At 40.4% G+C, this 23,837-nt stretch overlaps 2 protein-coding genes across 2 annotated transcripts; both read right to left on the bottom strand.

The window, feature by feature from the left end:
• Positions 1 to 1,747: 1,747 nt before the first annotated feature.
• Positions 1,748 to 3,333, bottom strand: LOC110093548 (pentatricopeptide repeat-containing protein At5g56310-like). Its single transcript, XM_020818466.2, has one exon. The coding sequence runs from the start codon at positions 3,267 to 3,269 to the stop codon at positions 1,851 to 1,853; it is 1,419 nt and encodes a 472-aa protein (XP_020674125.1). The 5' UTR covers positions 3,270 to 3,333; the 3' UTR covers positions 1,748 to 1,850.
• A 9,420-nt stretch (positions 3,334 to 12,753) lies between these two features.
• Positions 12,754 to 19,482, bottom strand: LOC110093552 (phosphopantothenoylcysteine decarboxylase-like). The gene is given in 3 exon segments (XM_028694303.1): positions 12,754 to 13,149; positions 13,152 to 13,326; positions 19,114 to 19,482. Coding segments are annotated over 3 exon segments (624 nt in total). The 5' UTR covers positions 19,438 to 19,482; the 3' UTR covers positions 12,754 to 13,024.
• Positions 19,483 to 23,837: the final 4,355 nt, after the last annotated feature.

Raw genomic sequence — 23,837 nt, 5'->3', positions numbered from 1 at the left:
TCAAGACCTCTTAAGCTTTGTTTGCAACCGTTTTCTTACTGCTTCTTAAAGGAACATTTTAGTATAAAAAATAAATTTTTATGCTAGAAAGCTGATTTAAAAAACAGTAAAAAGATGTCCCAAACGAAGCTGTCTTTATCAAAAGCCTAAGCTCCCAATCAGAAGCCTGAAATAAATTGCATAGCTCAAAATTGTAAGTAAAAGAGCACAAAATCCTTAACAAAGTAGCACTTTTTAAGAAATTTAGAGAGCATTGGCCCAATATATTATAATATAATCCATTAATCCAAAGCCCAATAATTTTTTTTTTATTTTAAAAAATTATAAATTCAAGTCATATATTTTGATATTTATTGAAAATCACGTTGAATGAATTTTGATCGTACGATGTGGAATTCAAGCCATTATAGCGTCAAAAGGAGATTAAAATCAAAGAAAAGCATCTTAAAAAATTTGCAAGGAGAAAAATCTCAATATTGTGGAAAAATTCTTACAATGATGTGAATGCTAATTTGAACTTAGGATGTCCAAATTTAAAAATAAAAAATATAATAATAATAATAATAATAATAATAATAATAATAATAATAATAATAATAATAATAATAATAAACAGTGGCTGGAGATGCAATGGTCTTAATAGAGGCATATGAAGTAATAAAAGCTTTTGTGAGCATGAATTGAATGTTTGAAATCTCAAATAATGAGTGTATATTAATATGCATCGATAATATATAAAAACATTCTAAAAATTTAAGGGACAAGTGCCCCCACATGCTACCCCATAAATCCGCCCTTGGTTGGAGAGGAATGCATCCTATATGAAATCCCACCGATTAATTATTCGGGCGTGAAACATCATCTGGAGACCAATCAGAATGCACCACATCACCCCTTTGCTTGGTACCGCTCGGTACCATGGCTCAGACGTTGTGCATTCTGATTGGTCTCCGACAGCATTCTGAGTCCGAACTCCAGACATAATAATTTCTCCCTTAGTAGGCTCACTTCTCTAGTCTAATTTCTTCTTTTCACTTTCCCACGTTTTACCCTCCCCCTATAATAATGGAAAACTCTATCAGAAATAGTAATTCTTGTTTAAATGCAGGAAAATGCATCTTATGTAATTGTATGCAATTGTAACTAAGATGGTAAAGAACACCCAATTCTTCTCCCTTGCCTAAGAATATGTGCCTGACAGGTGAGAATATGTCAAGCTCATGCAAAAAGTAAGCCAATATAAAAAATAAGGCACATCAAGATTTTACTTTTATATAAGAGTAATGTAATTAAGTACAGAAAATAAAGGCTTATACCTTACCAACAATTATATACAGAGAACTAAGTTGAACGGCACGATGTTTTAAGCTCCCTTCAACACATAATTATTGAGCATTCTTCCTGAGATCAATCCTCATATTAAGTATCTGCACACAAAAACAAAAAAGAAAACAAAGTGGAGGAATTTACCCCAAATAAAGTAGGAGCAATACCGTTAAGCATGAACAGAAAATCTGCATCCAGTCCATGCATGAGAGCCTAAGGGCATCTCCAACCAAAAACCCCACTTTCTACTCTAAAATGTTGTAAAACTTCAAAATATGGTAGTTCATCTCCAATGGAACTCCAATTTTCCTTTTTCGCACGCTTTTTTGCTTAGCTAACCATCTCTCTCCTGTTTCATACGCTTCCTGTGAAGCTAGCAGAGTGCGAAGGTAATCGCTTTTTTTGGCGTATGTAAACAGTCTGATGCCAATATTGGAGTCGCACTGTTCACCTACCAATTTTTGACAAGAGATTTGAAATTCGAATGCAGTGATTCGCGAACAGGCAGTTCGGTTGGAGATGATCTAACTCTCAGTACCATCAAAACAGCTCCATCCGGAAATCTTCTTCAGCCCGCCATGCCTCATCACTCTTCTCAACCTCTCCACATCTTCCCACCTCCCGACTTCTGCATACATATTTGACAACACTACATAAACCCCATGGTTTTCAGGGTCCACCCTGAGAATATTCTCCACAACCCTCTCTGCAATCTCAATTTCACCATGGCTTCTGCAGGCAGACAACAAAGCACCCAAGACCACAACATCTGCCTCCCACTTCATTCCCTTCACCAACTCCTCTGCCTCCTTCAACCTGCCACTCCGGCCAAGAAGATCAACCATGCAACCATAATGCTCCACTTTTGGCTCAATCCCATAGTTCTTCTCCATTGAGTGAAAGACCCGTCGAGCTAAATCAATCTTCCCAGCATGGCAGCAAGCAGTTAGGACTCCAACAATGGTTATGTCATTTGGTTGGATCTCTAGCTCCTCCTCCATCTGTTGGAAGAGCTCTAGTGCATATCTAGCATGACCATAGTGAGCTGACCCGCAGATCAATGCATTCCATGTAGCAATGTTCCTCTCAGGCATTTCTACAAACAGCTTCCGAGCAACACATATCTCCCCATTTTTAACATACATATCAATTAATGCAGTGCCAAGTATAACCCCCAGCACAATCTCCTTCTCTATGATCAGTTCATGGATCTGCCGACCCAACTGGAGCCCTCCCAACCGAGCACACGCAGACAAAACCGATGCCAGAGCGGCATCACAGGGCTCGATCCCCGTCCTCATCATCTCAAGGAAAAGCTCCACCGCCTCATTCGAGCAGAAGTTCTGAGCGTACCCACTGACCATCGTGGTCCAGACAATGGCATTCCTCTCATGCATTTCATCAAACAGTTGGCGTGCATCGTCTAGAAAGCCGCAAGTGCCGTATGAACGAATCAAGCCATTGGCCACATAGGGGTCGGAATCGAGGCCGTGCCGAAATGCATGAGTGTGAATTTGTCGCGCGGCGAAAAGATCGCCGCCAGTGGCGGCGGCTTTGAGGAGGAAAGGGAAGGTGTGGCAGCCGGGGGGAGGGCCTTGGAGGAGCATTTGGGGGTAGAGGAGAAGGGCTCGGGATGGAAAGGGAGATGCAGCGAGGGCGCGGATAAGGGTGTTGTACATGAATGAGTTCGGGGAGGGAGAGGATGAGAAGAGGGCAAGGGCGTGGGGAAGATGACCGGAAGGGTGGAGGGCGGCGAAGGAGAGAACGCGGCTGGCTGCGTAGTTGTCGGAGATGCGGCCGGTGACGATCATGTGGGCGTGGACTTGCACGATCTGCCGCATCGACGTACAGGAGTCGGCGAGGAGAGAGAGAGAAGGTGGATGGGCCCGATGGGATTTTGCGGGCTTCAGAGGAGGAGAGGAAAGAGAAGGCAGTCTCGGCATAAGAATGAAGTTCAGCGGGAAAGCTGCATGGAAGGGAAGGATCAGAGGAAGACATTAAGATCAAAATCGGTGGTAATTGATGGTTTGTTTGGACTTTATGTATAATAGTCATAATTTTTTTTAAAAAAAAAATTCTGTAACAAAAAAAAAATTTGCAACCAAAATAAATTATCTTGTTGCGGGCTAGAATATACTCAGCAATAGAGTTGAAATACTTTTGTCTTAGCGTTGTACGAATATTTAGCACACATAAATAGGAAATGAGAAAATGAACACCAGGATTTTTACGTGAAAAACCTTGAAAAGAGAAAAAATCACAGGGCCGCGCCCAGTTGAAAAGTACCACTAGTGTTGCGTAAATTACAAGAAGCTTATTCGTCCTACAAGTCAGGACGATCAAATTACAATAAGTTTCTTCTGAATTAAAACAGAGTTTGTGCAGAATTCCGACGTTTCCCGAATATCTGGCAGAATTCCGGCGTATTCATGCGGCGGGAAGAACTTCGGCGATGGTCGAGGAGGAGCTGATTCTCCTCCTTTTCTTCTTCCCTTCTTCTCCCTTGGGTCACTTCTTATGGAGAATGAGTGCTCTATTTATAATTTTTTATGGAGTGGCATGGCTTATAAATAGGCGCGAGATCAGGGGCAAATAGGGAGTGGTCGAATGGACGGCCGATATTGAACCCTTGGATCGTGTGTCGTTCATTGGACATTTGAAGGCCTTAGTGATGTTGGAATTCGACAATCTTGGGCTCGTTGGATTCGTCTCGTCGAGCCGCTCGATTCGACTATAAACTCGTCAAAATCAAAGACCGTTTGGCAACTCAAATTGTGGTACGAACTTTCCAACAGCGCTTCAGTTGCTCGATTTGGGCTCAGATTGAATTGAATTTAGTGTCGTTGGGTTCGTATTTCCAAGACGATCAGTTCGAGTATAAGTTTGCTGAAATCGGAGTTCACATGATCCTGGATTTAATTTTTTTAAGTTTCCGACTAACTTTTTGCCTCGAGATTCACGCCCGATCAAGATAATTTTATGATGACGTATCATATCTTATAACAACTTTACAATCAATTTTATAGAATATTACAATTGTCTCAAATAAATCTTAAGTTTATGCTAATTCATTTTTGTATTTGAATTTCTGCCTAGCTTTTATGTTTTATAAATAATTTTTTAATACAAAAGTTTTTGAATTGAAAATTTTCGTATTAGAAAATAGTTTAAAAAAATACTAAAAAAATTGTCCCAAATGACACATTAATATAGGAGAAAATAATTTTAAATAAGTAGAATTATTTCTTATAGACTGCAACACATCTTGCCAATAAGTCTATCGCATCTCTACCATTATCTTCAATATCCCTAATGGGGAAGAATTATTTCTAAGCATTTGAGTGGCTACACCTATAATCATCTCAATTATAATTAAAAAAGAAATAGAAAAGGCATATATATAGCTTACTCTTGCTACAAGAGTTCGAAGCAATACTCGCCGGCACCAACTCACTCTTAGTATTAGAGCTAAGAAATTATAAGTCTTAAGAGGCTCAAAACTCAAGAGAATATTATGATTTTAGGCTTCTACATTGGAGAAATTATTCTGTGCGAACGTCAAACTCCGTCCGGAAACCAACTAGAATGTGCCACATTCGCTATGTGCCGCCGTGTTGATCTTTGTTCCTAGTTTTATGGTTGTAGCTAGTCTTGTAGCTATTGGTGTTTCCTTTTATGCCTATATAAAGGCTATAGATTGTATTAGGAATGCATGGTTTGAGAAATAAGATTTCCATCGTTTGGCTGCCACCCTCTTCCCTTCTCCTCTCTCCCTCCTCCTCTCTCAACTTCAAGAAGAGGAAGTGTTCTTCCTCTCTTGCCGGAGTTGTGATTCAACATTTGGTATCAGAGCCTCGTTGAGGCGATCTTGAGGTGGAGGAGATAAGGTTTCTTGACTGAAGAAACGATTCTGATCGGAAGAGGGCGGCGCTCTGTTGGCTCGGGTTGGATCTACCCGGCGGAGAGTGGAGCATCCAGAGGTGCTGTTTCGGCAAGAAAGAGCTCGGACGCGGCTGGAGTCGCGGAGCAGGAAGTTCTTGCGTTCAAGAATCCGGAGAGGAAGCTGGCTCGGTGAAGGGAGCCGGACGGGTTTCTTGATCAGGAGTGCGACCTGGTGCCGCGAGCGGAGGCTTGGAGTCACGCCGAAAGCAGCTAGAGTTCGGCGTGAGACAGCACTGGTACGCTCTGCCGGCCGGAGGAAGCACGACACGCCGGGAGTCGGGCGTGCGTGAAGGGGACCTGCTCGGTTCGGAGGCTTTGGCCGTCTGATGCAGGAGGCTTCGGGATGAAGTCGGAGTTAGTTCTGACGTAAAGATCAAGATGCCGGAAGTTTGCCGGTTTCGGTGAAGGGAGTTGCTGGCTGGAGGTACGCAATGAGGTGGTTCTTTTGCTCTGAGGAAATGGACTTCGGCCCTGGACTAGGGATGGACGACGGAAGTCCAGGTATGGATCGGGCGGAGCTCACGATAGCTTCTTGATTGGCAAGCAGGCAGATCAGACGGAACCAAAACCTGAAATTGATTATGCATAAGGTGATGTCACGTTGACATCGGCAGCGTCTTTCAAGTTGAGAAGGCAGACGATGCAGGAATATAACACGTTGAATGCAGTGGATTCAAGTGGATCTTGAAAGCTTGAGTTGGTTTGCATTTTTGGAATAATAAAGAAGATATCAGATCTTCTTTGGAGGCAGAAGGACCGGTTCTTGACGGAGCAAGGAGATATCTGCCTGGTTGAGGCAGGAGGAGCCAGAAGCGGTTGAGCCGTGTGTAAGATTCTGGTGACAGGCTGGCTGGGAGTCTCTGGAAGAGCTCATGAAGGAGTTTGGCGTCGGAGTGAGCGGAAGCAGGTTGGTTCGACCGGAGAAAGACTTGATTCAAGCGGCCGAGCTGCAGTGAACGGTAAAGGGGCCGCGTCGTGTGCTGCTTGGTGGAGGCGATGCAATGAGAAGCCGGTCAAGCCCAACTGGGCTTGTTGACGCGATTAATCGCGTGGGTCGGACGTCCAGAAGGCCGGAGGCATCGTGTGGTTCTGGCTGGGTTCGCCGGATCCAGCGGCAGAGCTGTGATCGGAGGTACACACAAAAACGACGGAAGCCGGATTTGGTTCGGCGGGCAGGTGTTGCACGCGGAAACGACAAGGTACCGATCGGAGCAGCTGAACGGGAGAGTAATTGACGCCGGGCGGACATGGACGGTGGCTTGCCGGTGACTTCGGACGCTGGACTTGGTTCGGCGGACTTTCCGGAGTTCTTTGCATGAAAGAAGATCCGATTTGCCGGCCAACAGGAGCTGTCCAATACGAGAGGGCTCGTTTGTTTGCGTGAGGAGGCCGACCGGAGGTAAGCCGACATCAAGTCGGGATCAGCAGAAGTCCGGCGGCAGAGCTGCTGGCCGGAGGCGTCGAAGGCGGAGGCTCGGCGTTGAGGTCGGAGAGTCCGACCAAGAAAAGGGCCAGCGGGTTTCTCACGGGATTTTGGCGTACTGGCCAAAGGCAAGCATGAGATCTTGAAGCCGGAGGTGGTTTTAGGTGTGTGAAATCCGGAGTTGTTCGCCGGCAATTGGTCGGAGTTGAGCCGGAAGAGTTCGAAGGCACGGTGGGTGCCGATTGTAACAGAGCTTCAAGGCGCGTGAGGCAGCATTGTTTTGTGCTGCGGACTGGAGGCTGTACCAGGAGAAGCCAGAAGCTGGAGTTAGACGATGAGGCAGGATCGCGCAGGTGTTGCACGCGAACGCGGGCTGCAGACCGCGGCGGCTGGCCTGGCGCGGTCGACCGAAAGCTGGCTGATGGCGTTGATGATTTTGATTGAAAGAAAATCGTCAAGGAATGCCGATGGGCTGGAGCGAGTCCAGCATCGGAGGCGGCAAGTCGGCAAGATTGGAAGCTGACTGGAGTAGTGTTGCCTGGCTCGGTTCGACGGGGATTGCAGGAGCTCGCAAGGGAGATCGCGAGCTGCTGGAGGAGAAGCCGGAAGTGGTTTTCGGCGGTGGCATGGTGTCACGATTTGAAGGTGCTAGCCGGCTGAGGAGGCGATCTTTAGCTAGCAAGGGAGATTGCCCGGGCTAGGCGCTTGAAGCTGGTGACAGAGGCAGAAGCCAGTCCGGCGGGTGCAGAGATCGGGCTCGGGTAGAGAGCCGGTGTCGTGGTCTGAGTTGGCAGAAGACAAGGCCAGCGAGAAGGATTGATCTGGCTTTTAAGAAGCTAGATTGTGGATTCTTTTGTAGAATCTTGCGTGCTTGTTGGAGTTTCAAGCAGATGGTGGCTCAGACAGGGTCAGCGAGTTTTGAACAGCTAACGGAGCTACATGAGGATTGGAGATCCTTGCAGCTCATGGAGAGCATGGTGAAGTGCTTGGCTTGGTATTTTGTTCAAGCAACACAGTGGATGTGTTTTTGAGGTGGAGTTTTCTACCTCTGAGGATTGCAGCCGTAGGCGGATGGAGCCTGACGGGAGCTCGTAGTACGAGCTGAACAAGCTAGCCAAAGCTTGTGATTGCGCTGGAGTCGCGAGAGGCGAAAGATCTGTTCAGATCTTTGAGGTGGAGCTGTGGACTTCTAGTGGAGTCCTGGAGATTACGATGTGGAGTCGACCTGTTCTTGATCAGTGCCGGGATTGGATGGTACTGGCGGAAGACACGCAGGGCATTGGCTGGATGCTGCAGTGCAGGGCGTGAGTTTGTGACGGCCGGAGAAGAACTATTGGGTGTGAGAGCGAGAAGAGGACTAGGTCTTTGTTAACGGCTGGTTCTTGGGCTTCTTGTGGAAGAGAGAAGATTTGAGGAGTGAAATCTTGAGATTTCTGTGTGAAGAAGGTGTACCCTTCTTGTTCTTCTCTGGTTTGGTCTTCGTCTCTGAAAGGCAAGAGGTTTGCCTGTTGGAAGCTGCTTGTGCCGTAAGATCTGGATCCTTAGCTGGACGCTGATTTGCAGGTGAGTTGATACCTGCAGGGCTCTCGGAGTTTTGGGGCTACGTCCCCTGGTTTACCCGACTGTATGTTCTTGGTTGTTGTTTTAAGAACTGTTGATTTCATTGTTTTGATAAAACTAGGACCAAGGTGGAGATTTGTTGATCTTTGTTCCTAGTTTTATGGTTGTAGCTAGTCTTGTAGCTATTGGTGTTTCCTTTTATGCCTATATAAAGGCTATAGATTGTATTAGGAATGCATGGTTTGAGAAATAAGATTTCCATCGTTTGGCTACCACCCTCTTCCCTTCTCCTCTCTCCCTCCTCCTCTCTCCCTCCTCCTCCTCTCTCAACTTCAAGAAGAGGAAGTGTTCTTCCTCTCTTGCCGGAGTTGTGATTTAACAAACATGTTAATTTTTGGGCTCCATATTACATGTTAATTTTGGGAACCCATTTAGATTAGGATATTTTGAGCCAATTTTTCCATTTACAAATCTTTTGTTTTATATCTAAAAGAAAACATATGATCTCTAATATAAAATTTTAGTCATATATATAATAAGATTAGTTAAGAGTAAGTTGAGCCCCACTCAAATTTTGGCTTCATTTAGGATAACTTTTTTATTGCTTTGCTTTTCAAGCCAAAACCATAATTTTTATTTGGCCACTAATTTTTCACTACTTTAAATAATTTTTTGTATTAAGAAACTGTTTTCTACAGCAGCTTTTAATAAAACTATTTTTTTTCCACGGCAGCTTTACAACAACCTTTATAAAAAGAGTTGGTGAAGGCCAATATTCGAAGGAGACATAAATTTAATACGTTGGTCGATGAATTATAAAGAAATGGATCAAAATAGCGTCAGTTATATAAGTTCTTGTTGACCTCGTTTTCGGCATCGGTCACTCTCACTATCTTGTCTTGCATTGTGTAGATTGATCCACCTTCTGGTATGTTGCATCGCTTTGTGCTAGGTGAAGGATCAAATTGCGTATTTTGCCCCGGCTCATTGTCAGCCTTAGGATTTACTCCTTTTTGACCACATGTCTCATATTTCGTTTTAAAATACGCGTGGTCGGGTCGATGACGATTCGGTGTGATTTCACGCATTTTGGCCTTTATCATGCATGTTTGTTCCGTGTGTAATATCTTTTGATCGAGACCTTATTTTGTGAAACGAATTACGCGAGCGCGTCCGGACCGCCAAAATCTTTCAAATGAGCTCATTCGCGCTCTGATCGAACACCATTTCATGCATGTTGAGGAGAAAGGCTAAAATCCTTATTTATATTATTATCATTATTTTCAAATATATATAATATAAAAATATACCTTTATTTATTTATTTATTAAATGAATATAATAAATTATATTTTAATTAAGATATGAATATGAGATAATAAGTTTATATAGTACAATAAAAATATATAATAATGATCTCATTCAAATTAATTTTGTTTTAGACTTGAAAACAAAATGACTTTTAACATCACCTCTTTTAACCTTTCAAATCAAATATATATTATGGTTCAATGTTCAAGAACCAGGATTCATGTAAGAAAAAAAAATCCCTCTCTATTTGCTTTTGCAGGAAAAGACAGCAAGAGGACAGCAGCTCATCTTTACTTTTTAGAAAAAAAAAGAAGAAGCACACTATATCTCATCCGTCTGATGGGAGGATAAGTGATCTTTGATCATTTCTTTAATAAAAAAAAAAGATGGAATAAGACAAAAAAAGGAGGTCTTGAAGGTCTGATAAAAAAAAGATCTCTGGGATATGCTCGAGGACAAGAGCTGGAGACGGGTTATATGCATGCTAGGGCCGGCTAAAGAGAGGGGTGGCTTTTCATTTTTCTGGCCGGATACCTCCCGTCATCTCTGGCGATCTTTGTCAAACTCCAACCTCCAGGTCGCCACCGGCAGCCACTCGCCTCCAATAGCACGCTGGCTCCGTCTCCCTTAGCCCAGCTGAGCGGAAGCAGGTTGGTTCGACCGGAGAAAGACTTGATTCAAGCGGCCGAGCTGCAGTGAACGGTAAAGGGGCCGCGTCGTGTGCTGCTTGGTGGAGGCGATGCCATGAGAAGCCGGTCAAGCCCAACTGGGCTTGGTGACGCGATTAATCGCATGGGGCGGACGTCCAGAAGGCCGGAGGCACCGTGTGGTTCTGGCTGGGTTCGCCGGATCCAGCGGCAGAGCTGTGATCGGAGGTACACATAGAAACGGCGGAAGCCGGATTTGGTTCGGCGGGCAGGTGTTGCACGCGGAAACAACAAGGTGCCGATCGGAGCAGCTGAACGGGAGAGTAATTGACGCCGGGCGGACATGGACGGTGGCTTGTCGGTGACTTCGGACGCTGGACTTGGTTCGGCGGACTTTCCGGAGTTCTTTGCATGAAAGAAGATCCGATTTGCCGGCCAACAGGAGCTGTCCAATACGAGAGGGCTTGTTTGTTTGCGTGAGGAGGCCGACCGGAGGTAAGCCGACATCAAGTCGGGATCAGCAGAAGTCCGGCGGCAGAGCTGCTGGCCGGAGGCGTTGAAGGCAGAGGCTCGGCGTTGAGGTCGGAGAGTCCGACCAAGAAAAGGGCCAGCGGGTTTCTCACGGGATTTTGGCGTACTGGCCAAAGGCAAGCATGAGATCTTGAAGCCGGAGGTGGTTTTAGGTGTGTGAAATCCGGAGTTGTTCGCCGGCATTTGGTCGGAGTTGAGCCGGAAGAGTTCGAAGGCACGGTGGGTGCCGATTGTAACAGAGCTTCAAGGCGCGTGAGGCAGCATTGTTTTGTGCTGCGGACTGGAGGCTGTACCAGGAGAAGCCAGAAGCTGGAGTTAGACGATGAGGCAGGATCGCGCAGGTGTTGCACGCGAACGCGGGCTGCAGACCGCGGCGGCTGGCCTGGCGCGGTCGACCGAAAGCTGGCTGATGGCGTTGATGATTTTGATTGAAAGAAAATCGTCAAGGAATGCCGATGGGCTGGAGCGAGTCCAGCATCGGAGGCGGCAAGTCGGCAAGATTGGAAGCTGACTGGAGTAGTGTTGCCTGGCTCGGTTCGACGGGGATTGCAGGAGCTCGCAAGGGAGATCGCGAGCTGCTGGAGGAGAAGCCGGAAGTGGTTTTCGGCGGTGGCATGGTGTCACGATTTGAAGGTGCTAGCCGGCTGAGGAGGCGATCTTTAGCTAGCAAGGGAGATTGCCCGGGCTAGGCGCTTGAAGCTGGTGACAGAGGCAGAAGCCAGTCCGGCGGGTGCAGAGATAGGGGTCGGGTAGAGAGTAGGCGGATGGAGCCTGACGGGAGCTCGTAGTACTAGCTGAACAAGCTAGCCAAAGCTTGTGATTGAGCTGGAGTCGCAAGAGGCGAAAGATCTGTTCAGATCTTTGAGGTGGAGCTGTGGACTTCTAGTGGAGTCCTAGAGATTACGATGTGGAGTCGACCTGTTCTTGATCAGTGCCGGGATTGGATGGTACTGGCGGAAGACACGCAGGGCATTGGCCGGATGCGGCAGTGCAGGGCGTGAGTTTGTGACGACCGGAGAAGAACTATTGGTGTGAGAGTGAGAAGAGGATTAGGTCTTTGTTAACGACTGCTTCTTGGGCTTCTTGTGGAAGAGAGAAGATTTGAGGAGTGAAATCTTGATATTTCTGTGTGAAGAAGGTGTACTTCTTGTTCTCCTCTGGTTTGGTCTTCGTCTCTGAAAGGCAAGAGGTTTGCCTGTTGGAAGCTGCTTGTGCCGTAAGATCTGGATCCTTAGCTGGACGCTGATTTGCAGGTGAGTTGATACCTGCTGGGCTCTCGGAGTTTTGGGGCTACGTCCCCTGGTTTACCCGACTTTATGTTCTTGGTTGTTGTTTTAAGAACTGTTGATTTCATTGTTTTGATAAAACTAGGACCATGCAAGGTGGAGATTTGTTGATCTTTGTTCCTAGTTTTATGGTTGTAGCTAGTCTTGTAGCTATTGGTGTTTCCTTTTATGCCTATATAAAGGCTATAGATTGTATTAGGAATGCATGGTTTAAGAAATAAAGCTTTAATGTTGGCTGCCTCCCTCTTCCCTTCTCCTCTCTCCCTCCTCCTCCTCTCTCAACTTCAAGAAGAGGAAGTGTTCTTCCTCTCTTGCAAGGAGTTGGATTCAACACGCGGCTTGGTACCACTCAATACTATAGCTCGGTATCACTGACATGACTGCACCTGATTCGCCTCAGGACATAGAGCTATGTCCGGCCTCCACACAGAATAATTTCTCCTTACATTGAGGTATCTTAGGAGTGTTAAGAGTAAATATCTTTAAGTTGTGCAAATTCTCGATCACTCACATACCTCAAGAGGAGAACAAAGTTGCAAACCTATTGGTGAAGTATTATAGCCCTCTTGCAACTTTCCCTTACATTAACTAAAGAGAAGTGATGTAGCACAGAGATAAATATCAAACATAATAATAAAGTCCAGTTACAATTATGAATTATTATGTGAAATAGGCTACATGAATCATTTTTTCTCAATTCTGGCTTATTAAGAGTCAAATTCCACTTATAGTTTCAACACATCAGAAAAATAATAAAGAAAACTACATCACAATATTAGGACACATTAGCAAAAACACAATAAAACTGACCATAAAAGTACCCAAAATGACTCTAAGAGCTAGATTCCCATCATAAATTGGTTTTAGTGCAGAAACAAAAGGAAACTTGTCACACAAACTAAGCTGCCATTCTTACAAACAAACAAAACCAAAGATGATTGGCTTTTTACTTCATAAAAACTACATCTCCATATGTAATTACAATGTGATTTAAATGCTTCAGATGCTCTGATCTTGGCTGCTACAACTATTTTCTAAAGGTGTATTGAAAGAGAGCCTTACTGTATTATAGATCAGAGAAGGTTCGGCCATTGCGCCATTGCCATAATCGCCGCAAGCAAGCTTTTGGTGATGGGAGGAAGAAGAGACGCACCAAGCTCACCAATGGTGTTTAGATGGCGCCTGGTAAAGGGATTGTTCAACATGGAGGTGTTCATGGCAGGGGCAACATATAACGGCTTGCTGAAATCCCAAGCTCTCACAATACAGGTTAACAAATTATCGCACAATCCTCCAGCAATCTAGTAAACAAGAAATGTCTGTTAAGAACAAGAGTAAACATTAAAATTGAATCATTATCATCATTATTAGCTTAATTCTAACTATTTGGGGTTAGTTTTCTTAATTTCCAAACTCATTTGTTAGACTTTAAGTGTCACATGAGATGCTTCACATAATTTTTTTTGCACAACATTTCATTCTTGTTACCTTTGATTTATTTTGTTTTTTTCTTACTAATCTTTTGATGGTATTAATCTACTAGTCTAAAAAGTGCAAGTTCTACCTTTATATTAAGAAGTAATAATATATGAAAAGGAAGTTTAAGATTTCGTTTGAGACGGTTTTTTTGTTGCTTCTTAAAGCAGCTTTTTAGTTAAAAAATTAAAAATTGCATACTATAAAGCTGCTTTAAGAATTGAATTATAAAACGCTTATTATGGTATTGGAAGTACGAAACATTACACCACACTAAATGAAGGCTTGCACCGCAGTTGAAGCCTTGTGTGAAACTGCACAAACATAAATTGGCAATCCATGAAACTTGCCGCAAGTAATTGGGATAATGCTATTTGTTGCATTGCAGAAACAATTCGCTAACTTATGCTTCATTTGGGACAGCTTTTTTGCTTTTTCTAAAACAGCTTTTTAGTACAAAATTTTGTGAATTAGAAAATTTTGAAGTAGAAAGCCATTTTAGAAAGCATCAAAAAAGATGTCTCAAATGAAACCTTAATGCACAAATATAGCAAAAGTAACAGATGTCTGAAGGATTGCGACAAGTCAGTAAGTAACTTTGAATGCTTAAACAACAATTATTTCAATGTGTTGGGTTGGCTATATGAATCCTTTTTACCATTGTATACTATTAAGAGTTTAATTCTCATTTAAATTTAATTAAAAATTATCATTTTAATACAATTCTAGAGAAAAAGAGTGAAAATGATTTAATCAAGTCTTTTCTCATATTGAAAGAGTTACAAAATTTTAAGTTGAATTCATGTACTTTTACTCCAACAACAACCTCAAGCCTTTATCCCACTACATGGGGTCGGCTACATGAAGCATTTTTTCTCCATTGTGTCCTGTTAAGAGTCAAATTCTCATTTAAAACTAATTAAAAAAAATATCATTTCTAATATTTTCTAACTAGTCTTTTTTAGGTCTACTACTACATCTCTTAACATAGGTCAAATCTAATACATCTACTCTCCTAACAGGGTCATCAAAAGCCAACATTTTATGTGACCAAACCATCTAAAACAACTCTCTCTAATCTTCTGCCACTAGAGCTACTCCAACCTTTTCAGGTATATGCTCATTTTGCATTCTATCTCTAAGAGTAAAGTCACTCATCCACCTGAGCATCCTCATCTCTACAACACTTAATTATATGCTTCTTTTTAATGACCAACATTCTATGTCATAAAGCATTGTAAGTTTCACCACCATCTTATAGAATTTTCCCTTAAGTTTGAGGGGTAATTTCTATCACAAAACAGGGCTGATACATTCCTCCATTTCAACCATCCAACTTGAATTCTACTAATAATATCCCCATCTATTTCACCATCACACTAGACAATAGACATGAGATATCTAAAACGTGTACTCTTATTAATGACTTGATCGCCCAAAGTCACAATCCCCTTATTAGAACTATTACTACTAAAATTATACTCCATATATCGAGCTTTAGATCTACTCAAACGAAAACCTTTAGCCTCTCAGTTTAACCTCCATAATTCAAGTTTATCTTCAACTCCCTCTCTAGTCTTATCAGCAAGAAGAATATCATCAGCAAAAAACATACACCATGGTACATACCATAAGGGGAATATTCAAAGTGGTGTGGTTGAATAATGGTTTTGTACTTATTGTGAAGATAGTGGATCAGGGAGACAATACATCTCTTATGTTTGTGTTAAAAAAACGCCCTTTGGCTAGGGGTGTTTTGGTCCTACAATCGATCTAAGGCCCAAGTGTTAAAACACCTCATATCTAAGACCAGAATGACCATTGTACTCTTAAGGACAATAGACTGACAAATGAAGCTCCAAGAATTGACATTAATGTTGTTGGAGATCTAAACAAGGTTATTGGATTCACGCTGATGACTTTTAGATTGATGTTAGAGATGCTTGACTTGGATCAGCATATTCTAATTGAAGGCTCAAAATTATTGTTAGCTCTTATAAATTTGATTGAAGGGCTACTTCAGAACATGAAGTGAATTGATGGTACAGATTTGAAAAGTTTATTGCCTTGTCCAGCAATTGATGCATGAAGAAAATGGAAGCAAAATTAGCACCCTTAATTAGGGAAGCAAGATTAATTTGTAACTAATATTTAATCAGGGAGGTATCAATTGCCCTCTTATTTTTCAATCACTTCTAAAGAACAGAAAATATTTCCTTTAAATTGATCATTGCATGGGTAGTTACGTTATCCTTACAAGTTCTAAGGGAATTTTAATCAGATTCTGAACTTTCTGGTCCAATTTTGATCCTCCCAAACTACCACCACTCCAAAAATATCAATGAAGCATCTTTTTCAAGGTTGCAGACTAAGATATCATTTGTTGATCTTGTTATCGACTGATTAGTTGAAGAATATACTTTAAATTTTTCATGTGGTTTTGGAATGACTGTTCACTGATGTTGAGTCAAAAGAGGATTAATTGATCCAACTTGCCTCGTAGGAAACTTGTTCAAGAACATTTTGGTTTAAGCCAGGGTAGCATTTGTTCTTAAGTATTGTTTGCGCACAGTTTAAGGTTATGTGGGTCAAGCCATGGCCTAGGCTGTCCTGAGCTACTTCATAGTATGTGATTTATGGGATAGGTTATGGCCCAAGCCCATGTTATTTGAGAGTCAATCATTCAAGGGTGGGTCGAACTCTAGATTATGTGGGTTGGGCCTCAACTCGAGCCCATGTTGCCAGCATGATGGCCTCTATATGTAGACTTGAATTAATTATGAAATAGGCCAATCTGGTTCACATTGCAAGCATATTTTAAATAAACAAGGCCAATTTTTTACTCTCCTCAGGATCCATGTTTATAATTTGATTGGCAATCAATCCTGCATCATTGTAAGTGCATGCGCTAACTACCTCCAAAGATGAGCATATGGGCCTTGCACGTTTGTAGGTGCCTAAGCAAGCCTCTGGAAAAGACAAGGGTATGTGCCCACGCATTTGCAAATGCCTAAGCTGGCTTGGACTCCCAATATGATAGCGATGTGCAGATGTCTTTACTTGTGTTACATATTCGATGACAACATTGTGGCTTGAATATTCAACCTAGGTGTAACTCATATTCGAGCATCCGAAGTGATGGCAACAACTTGCATGAAAGAATGTATGGAATTATGATGCCTTGAAGTTGTTTCTTCAAACGAGGTATGAATGTTTATTCTCTATCCTTTTGTCAACAGATAAATGATGCATGTGCGGCCTCATTTCCAAGAATTGACAAACAGAGACAGGTGTGCTTTACTTCGAGTAGAATATATGGTCTTGATGGTGTTGACTAAGAATAACCTCTCTTCGATGATACTACTAGGTTAGGTGGTGATCTTGGAGAATGCCTTACTTAGGATTCATTGTTTTGTGATTCAAACGCGGTCGTTAAAAGTTGATCTCTTCTCTATTTATGTAAACATCTACCACTTGCCTTTGTAAGGTGAAGGATCAATCATTAGTACTTCGAATTGTTTCACCTTTACATCGCTCGATCACATAGGGTAAAATTAAAACTGGTATGCAATCTTTTGAAGTGTATATATAAACTCCCTAAGTTTTTGGAGGGAGGCTTATAGAACGCCAACATTCCAAATGGTTGTAATTATATACTTGAAATTTTTTTTTTTTTTTTTGTTTCAAGAATGATCTGATCTTTCACTTATGAACTTTAATATAATTAAATAGTCTTTGTAGACCCAGGGTAATTTGTATCCACGATAGAGTTAGGTATATATACTCGGTAGAGTTTGGTGGTATTTGTATATGTGTTGGGTAGAGTCTTTATATACCAAGTGAAATCGAGTAGTCTCCACATAACTAATGGAATTGGGTAGTTTCTATATACTCGACGGATGGAGTTAGATATTATCAATATATCTCATGAAGTTGGAATAAAAATAATAAGCTCATTTAAAGGTGCAACACAAATACGAAAAAACCCTACATGGTCTATACATTTTAGGTATGCCTTATATTGATCATTTCCTTATGGTCAAGGCCACGACCTTGCCTAAGAGTGAATGGTCCAACAAAAGACTTAAAATTCAAATGGAGATATATAGAGGGGAAAATGAAGAACCATTATAAGATCTAAAAAAATTTCTTCCATCATTACCCCTAATATGTTGGAAATTTTTAAAGGAAGAATGGTTTGTTCAAGATCTTCTTTAAAAATAAAACTCATTGGACATCAACATGGATATTCCCTCGAGATTGTAATCAAAATAAAAATGTGAGCTAACATTGCAGTGTGAATTGGCTTTAATTGAAATCAAGAGCAATCACTTTAGTGTTCTCGACATTCCTCTACATGAAGAAGAGTTGTTTTAATTGTTCTTCAATTCGTTGTGTGGATTTGAGAGCTTATTAAATGTTAAGGATTGCTAAAGTAATGAGGATGATCAAGCCACACAAATGAGAGGGTCAACTTGTTGTAGATATATACAATAGGTGATAGATTTTTGTATAGAAATACATGCCAACAAATTTGAGTTGCATCAGTAGATAATAAAGGAAAAGTTTCTCGCAAACAATGCCGACCAATTGTGTGTCAAAAAAGAATTGACGCCAAAAGAAATTCTTAGGCTATATTGTCCATAATGTTCCCAATTTTCTTCGGAAACAACTAAAAAAAGTGAGTATGCCCCGAGAAACATTTTCCTAGGAAGATACGTAGATGCTCTAATGAATAAATGGATTTAAAGATTTAATAAAGTAATAAAAATGACTTAATAAAGCCTTTTCTAGAGATTAAAAACCTTGAATTGAATTCAAAATACTTCTAACTTCTCCTAAGCAAGTTATTTATAAGGGTATGGCTAAAGGATAATTTGATAATTTTGGCAAAGAGGATTGTAGATGGCGTATATACTTTACCTTGAGATTCATGCTAAATATAAATAGCCCTATGGAAGTTCAGATAATCAGATCTCTTTAGAGGTGAAGAACCAAGACATCATGTCTCTAATATTGAAGTTCAACCACTTTACCTCTGAGTATAATGAACGGAATAACGAAATCCTTAGGTTTTGATATTAGAGTTTGAAGATTGAAACCAAGCCATTGGATTCACATTGATGGCTGCGAGATTGGCGTTGAAGCCTCAAGATTATTGTTGATTCCCTTAAATTTGATTGAAGATGTGCTATGAATCTTTAGTCAATCTAACAATGCAAACTCAAAAAGGATCATTATATTGTCCTTCAATTACTAGATGAGAGTTGTGAAAGCATGCATCTTGATACTCCTGATCAGACGACCAAGATTAATTTGTACCGAATATAATGATGATGATGATGAACTAATCAAAAGATATTATTATGATTCAAGCTTTCAAAGGCTAAATATTCAATAAATCAAATGGGAAGCTGCACTTAGGCACTAGAACATTCAAGGTGATACAAGAAGGAGATCAATAAAAGCTGCACTCATATATAGTGTGACAAGTTACTATAAAAAATATAAGATGAGTTTCAGATAAGGGTATCAACCTTCCCAGTAGGTATTGCTACCCAACTGCAAAGAAAGTCCAAAATAGCATTCAAAACTAAGGTTTGAAAGGACACCTTGGCAAGTGTATTTGCTGATAGCGGAGCAATGACAAGGATGTCAGCCCATTTCCTAAGCTCAATGTGCAATACATCATCACCAATCTTTTTCCAGCTCGACCATTCATCATCATCTGTATAAAGAATAACACTACTTGGAAGTGCAGATTTGTCTATGAAATGCAAAGAGGACTTGGTGACAACTGCCCTAACTTCTCCCCATTCCATGAAAGTGCGACAAAGGTTTTCAAACTTAATAGCTGCGACACTTCCAGAAGCAGCCAAAAGGATTCGGGGTCCAACAGGAAGCTCCTGCTTGTCAGTTTCTGGAATTGATTCCATTCGCACATCACTTCTTCCGACTTCAACTTAGGAAATTAACTTCTGCTGCACTGACACAGAAAAATGGCTTTAATTACCAAGATATCCAGCAGGTCAAAAATCAGATACAAGCAGTCTCATGCTCAAAAAAAAAAAAAAGCATGTTAACCCTGCTTAAATAGGATTATGATTAATGGAACAAGAGATAAATTTGTAAACACTATAAAATGGCTAATTTACCATCGTCCCCTGTTCAACTAAAATTATCTTACATAATAAGAGTAAGAATTACATTATTTCTAAAGCCTTAGTTGGAAATCTACAGTTATGCATTATCCCACCTCCACCTGATATGGCTCAAAAAAAGACATTGATTAAAAGGTATCAAAACAATATACTCTTAAAATTACCACTACTAGAGAATTCTTGGCAAGTGAAGTGGTTTGTAAGCTAATACCATTAGCTGTGAGCCATCTAGTTTTGGGTAGTCCAAAATTGTGGATAAGGTTGTAGTCTACTATAGAAGATATAAAAACTATGCATTGCCAAGAATGTTTTAAAGTTCATCATCAATCAGTCCATCATTCCAATGTGAAGGATTTGAATCCTGCTAGTCAACGCAGCAACGAGATTAGTGAATGCTTAAAAGGAATTCAGTTACCTTATCCTGCAAACAAGTACATCATCTCTCATTCAAGCTTCTTCTAACTCAAAAGGATGACATCATGTCCCAACCAAGCATCCTCCAACCCAAAAAAAAGGAGAGTGCTTACACTAGACAGCAAGGCTAACTCAAGTATGCTTCAACATATCGACATTGTTGACCTAGGCATGTAACCACTTCAAAATTTTGGCATAGACAAGCAAAAGCTCAACATTGAAAATACCAATATGCCCAACACAAACTACAAAGGTTCAAAACAATCTAAAGAAGATAGTTCATTAGCCACAAAAACAATAAACCCTCCTAAGTAAGAAGAAAGTTAAAAATCTTACATGTTGATCAATGTTGATTTCTACTTTCTAGTGGCAAATGACTTGATGTGTGGAACCATAATCCAATAAGCTCTTCAACAATCTAGTATAGTCTAATTTTAACAGCAACCTTAGGTCAATTCCTGGTGAATTAGCAATTTTGAGCCACTCAACTCTAGGTTTAAGGCTTTAAGCTAATTTAAATTAACCCAACAAATAGATTAAGTTACTTTTAGTTCCACAAACTCCGGTCATATGCAAAATTAGATGAAAGGAGGAACCATAAAAGACCAAGAATTTGCTCCAAGAATCAAGGACACCACATCACAAAGGACTGCCACCTCATCACGTTATACCGTCAAAGAGTAAATCCAAGGGTCAACAGCTCCCTTCCTTATACAAAGAAGGAGAACCACACCCATGTTGAATATATTTTATTGTATAGTTTATTAGTGATGATTATGATGATGATGATGATTTTATTATTATTTTAATGCTTAGGGTGTAATGATTATCATGGGTTGCTTGATTTAAGAATTAAACAAGCAACAACTCTAAATCCAAAGGTTCATTATTCTCTCCTAAAACTACAAAGAGGATCTCACGGAAGCTTTTTGCATCCAAGTTCAATTCCTTTTCATTGTAGAATTCCTCTCTGAGAGGTTTTCAAATGCAAAGCAAGTATAAAGCAAAGCATATCCAGTCCAAAACAACGTAAGTGATCACTATTTTCCCATTTCTCTTCATCTGAATCCTCCCAAAAGAATTTTTCCATGCATAGCTGGACTCATACCCCAGGATACCCAAGTAAAACCAGAGTTTAACCATCATCCTAGCTCCATATCTTAAGCTCATTTTTCCTAAATCATCCTAACTGCATACTTATTCTCCATTCATCTTCCACTTCCAATGCCTATGCCGGTTAGATCCATGTTATTAAATAAACCTGAAATCACTGAGGATTCACAAAACCAACCTCAAAATAGTTGGGATAAGGCTAGTAGAGATGTTTATGACACTGGAGCTTTCTTATCTTGATCCATGCAGTCACACTAAAGTCTTCTTAAGCACAATCTGATACAAGCAAGTTGCGATATTGAAATAGATAGTGAATTTGAAAATAAGGAAAACAGACACTTCAGCTGCCATTGGGTTTACTACAGAAGCTAAGCATCCTCCAAGGAAAAAAGAAAGCCAGATAGAGATGGAGATGTGATAGAGACAAGTATGAGAATTTTAAGCTTCTTCTTTTCAAATCTTCTGTGAGTTTACCTTCAAGATGGAACTCAAGCTATGTAAATATCAACAATGCGAATTCAGAAATTTAGGGGAAAAGCGCAGAAGATTCCAAATACCATTAGAATCATCAAGTCACTCTCTCTTACTGGAGTCACATGTCGAGCTACCGTAGCTCCGCTGGAGCAAGGCCGTCTTCTCAGCCTTCGCCGCTGCAATGAAGAGAAAAGGAATTCGCCTAGAATCAGGGAAAACAAAAATGGCGAATCAAGCCCTAGATCCGGGTCTCAGCTGGTTAAAGGACCGTTTATAATTTGTTATTTGCAATTAAATTTGGCGGATTTATAAGGCCGATACTGTAAAATGGCGCAAATAAAGCCCACAGAATTATTAAAATTATTGGGTATTAATTAAAATTTTAATTAATTTGATTAATTGATATTAATTAAATTTTAAAAATAAATAAAATAAGCCAAATGAATATAATAAAATTTCACAATCATATAAATATAACAAATTCAATTAGCTTAATATTCATCTTTATTAATTTTTTATTAAAATATCCTAACCCAAAATACTTACATCATTATATTCAATCATATTTATCTATCTAACCCTAAAGGTTTGTTTGGTCATAACTAGGATTTAACTCAAGCAAGATTAATAAGATATAACTTTATGTTTCTAGCATGATATTTCTTTGTGTTTTTATTATCATGTAAATTGATATTTTACATGGATAAATAAAAATGACAAGAAGATATTTAAGGCTCGTTTAAGTGGTCAAAGTCATAAAACGTTTTTAAAAATTCATGAAATCTTCTAATTTATAGTTGGGTTTACGGTTCTTGGAAATGAACGATGATTTTAAACTCCACGATTCTCTTAAAATGCTCATAAACAAGGTTATGATTGATTGTGGTGTTGTACGAGATGGTTGGTGGGTCCATAGTGTTGCTTATAGCCGAGTAGCATTAGGTTTTAAAAGGTTTCGAGGGATGACCAATATATATAGAGATGTTAAGGGATTACTTTGTGGGCTATGGTAGAGGAGAAGACTCGCATTTGAGTTCCTTGGAGAAAGGGTGTATGACTAAAGAATGGAAGAGTTAGGTTGGTTATGGGGAGGAAAGTCGATTTGTGGGTGGTGAGGGTCAAAGTGCGAAGTAAAATAAAGTTTTGATTTTTTTGGTGTTCAAGAGAAAATCAAGAGCTTTATTTTAAGGTTTTAGAATATAGAGGGGGGAAAAAAGAAGAGACCAGCATAAAATTAAAATAACAAACACAAAAGATCATAGGCATTATCAAAAATATCTATATAGTGGAGAGTGCCTTGTATTTTTCAATTCATTTGATAAGTCCTTCAAAGATGCAAGACTCATGCTTATATAGAGCTATAGGATAGTAAATAATGGAAAACCCTAATGCTAAGATCAACCAAATCAAGTCATACATGAAAAGTTTGTTAAAACTCTTCATTGAGCTATTGGGACTAAATACGTCAGTACTAATCAAAATGATAAACAAATAATTAAAATTAATTTTCATTATTTATATATTTCATTTTATGATCCTTATTGATTCATTCTCTTCCATGGGAAGATCTCTTAAGATGATAGATTCAACTTTTTTTTTTATCGACTTGGGTGCAGAGTAGGAGAAACTAATTTGAAGACATTAAAATGTGGCTTGTGATTCTTTCCAAAGCCAATCTCAACCCTGTATTTGACTTTTATAATTCTTTTCAAAGTAATGATAATGCTCTATCATGCATGACCCTTAGTTTTTTGCATGGGTTGTGATTCTTCCATGTCTTCAAAGGTTGTATCAACGGAAAAGAGTGTCAAAGAAACCTAAGGACCGTTTGCCCCTCCAATGTCCGCCCTCCTTCTGGTCGTTGACCATATGCCTTTGGACTGCCTTGGTTACGGCGACATCGATGCCTTCGGGGATGCTAGTTGCTTAAGTTGCTAGTTAAATTCTATAAGAACCCTATTACAAAATTTGTAAATTCTAACAATGGTTGTTCCTCGGGCCAGGACCATGATCCCACAATCCCAACATTTTGATCCAAAGTTTTAATTGCCCACCCTTCACAGTTCATGTGTGATCATCTTCGACAGACGAAGTTTCTTGATAGACTTTTAATCATTAATTCAGGTGGGTGATTGGTGTCAATGTGAGGTTTTGATTTTATAAATATTATTGTT

The sequence above is a fragment of the Dendrobium catenatum genome, unplaced genomic scaffold (genome assembly GCF_001605985.2).
Source record: "Dendrobium catenatum unplaced genomic scaffold, ASM160598v2 fragScaff_scaffold_450, whole genome shotgun sequence".
Classification (NCBI taxonomy): Eukaryota; Viridiplantae; Streptophyta; class Magnoliopsida; order Asparagales; family Orchidaceae; genus Dendrobium; species Dendrobium catenatum.
Note: the sequence above shows the minus strand (reverse complement) of the source record. Positions and strands in the feature narration are given on the sequence as shown.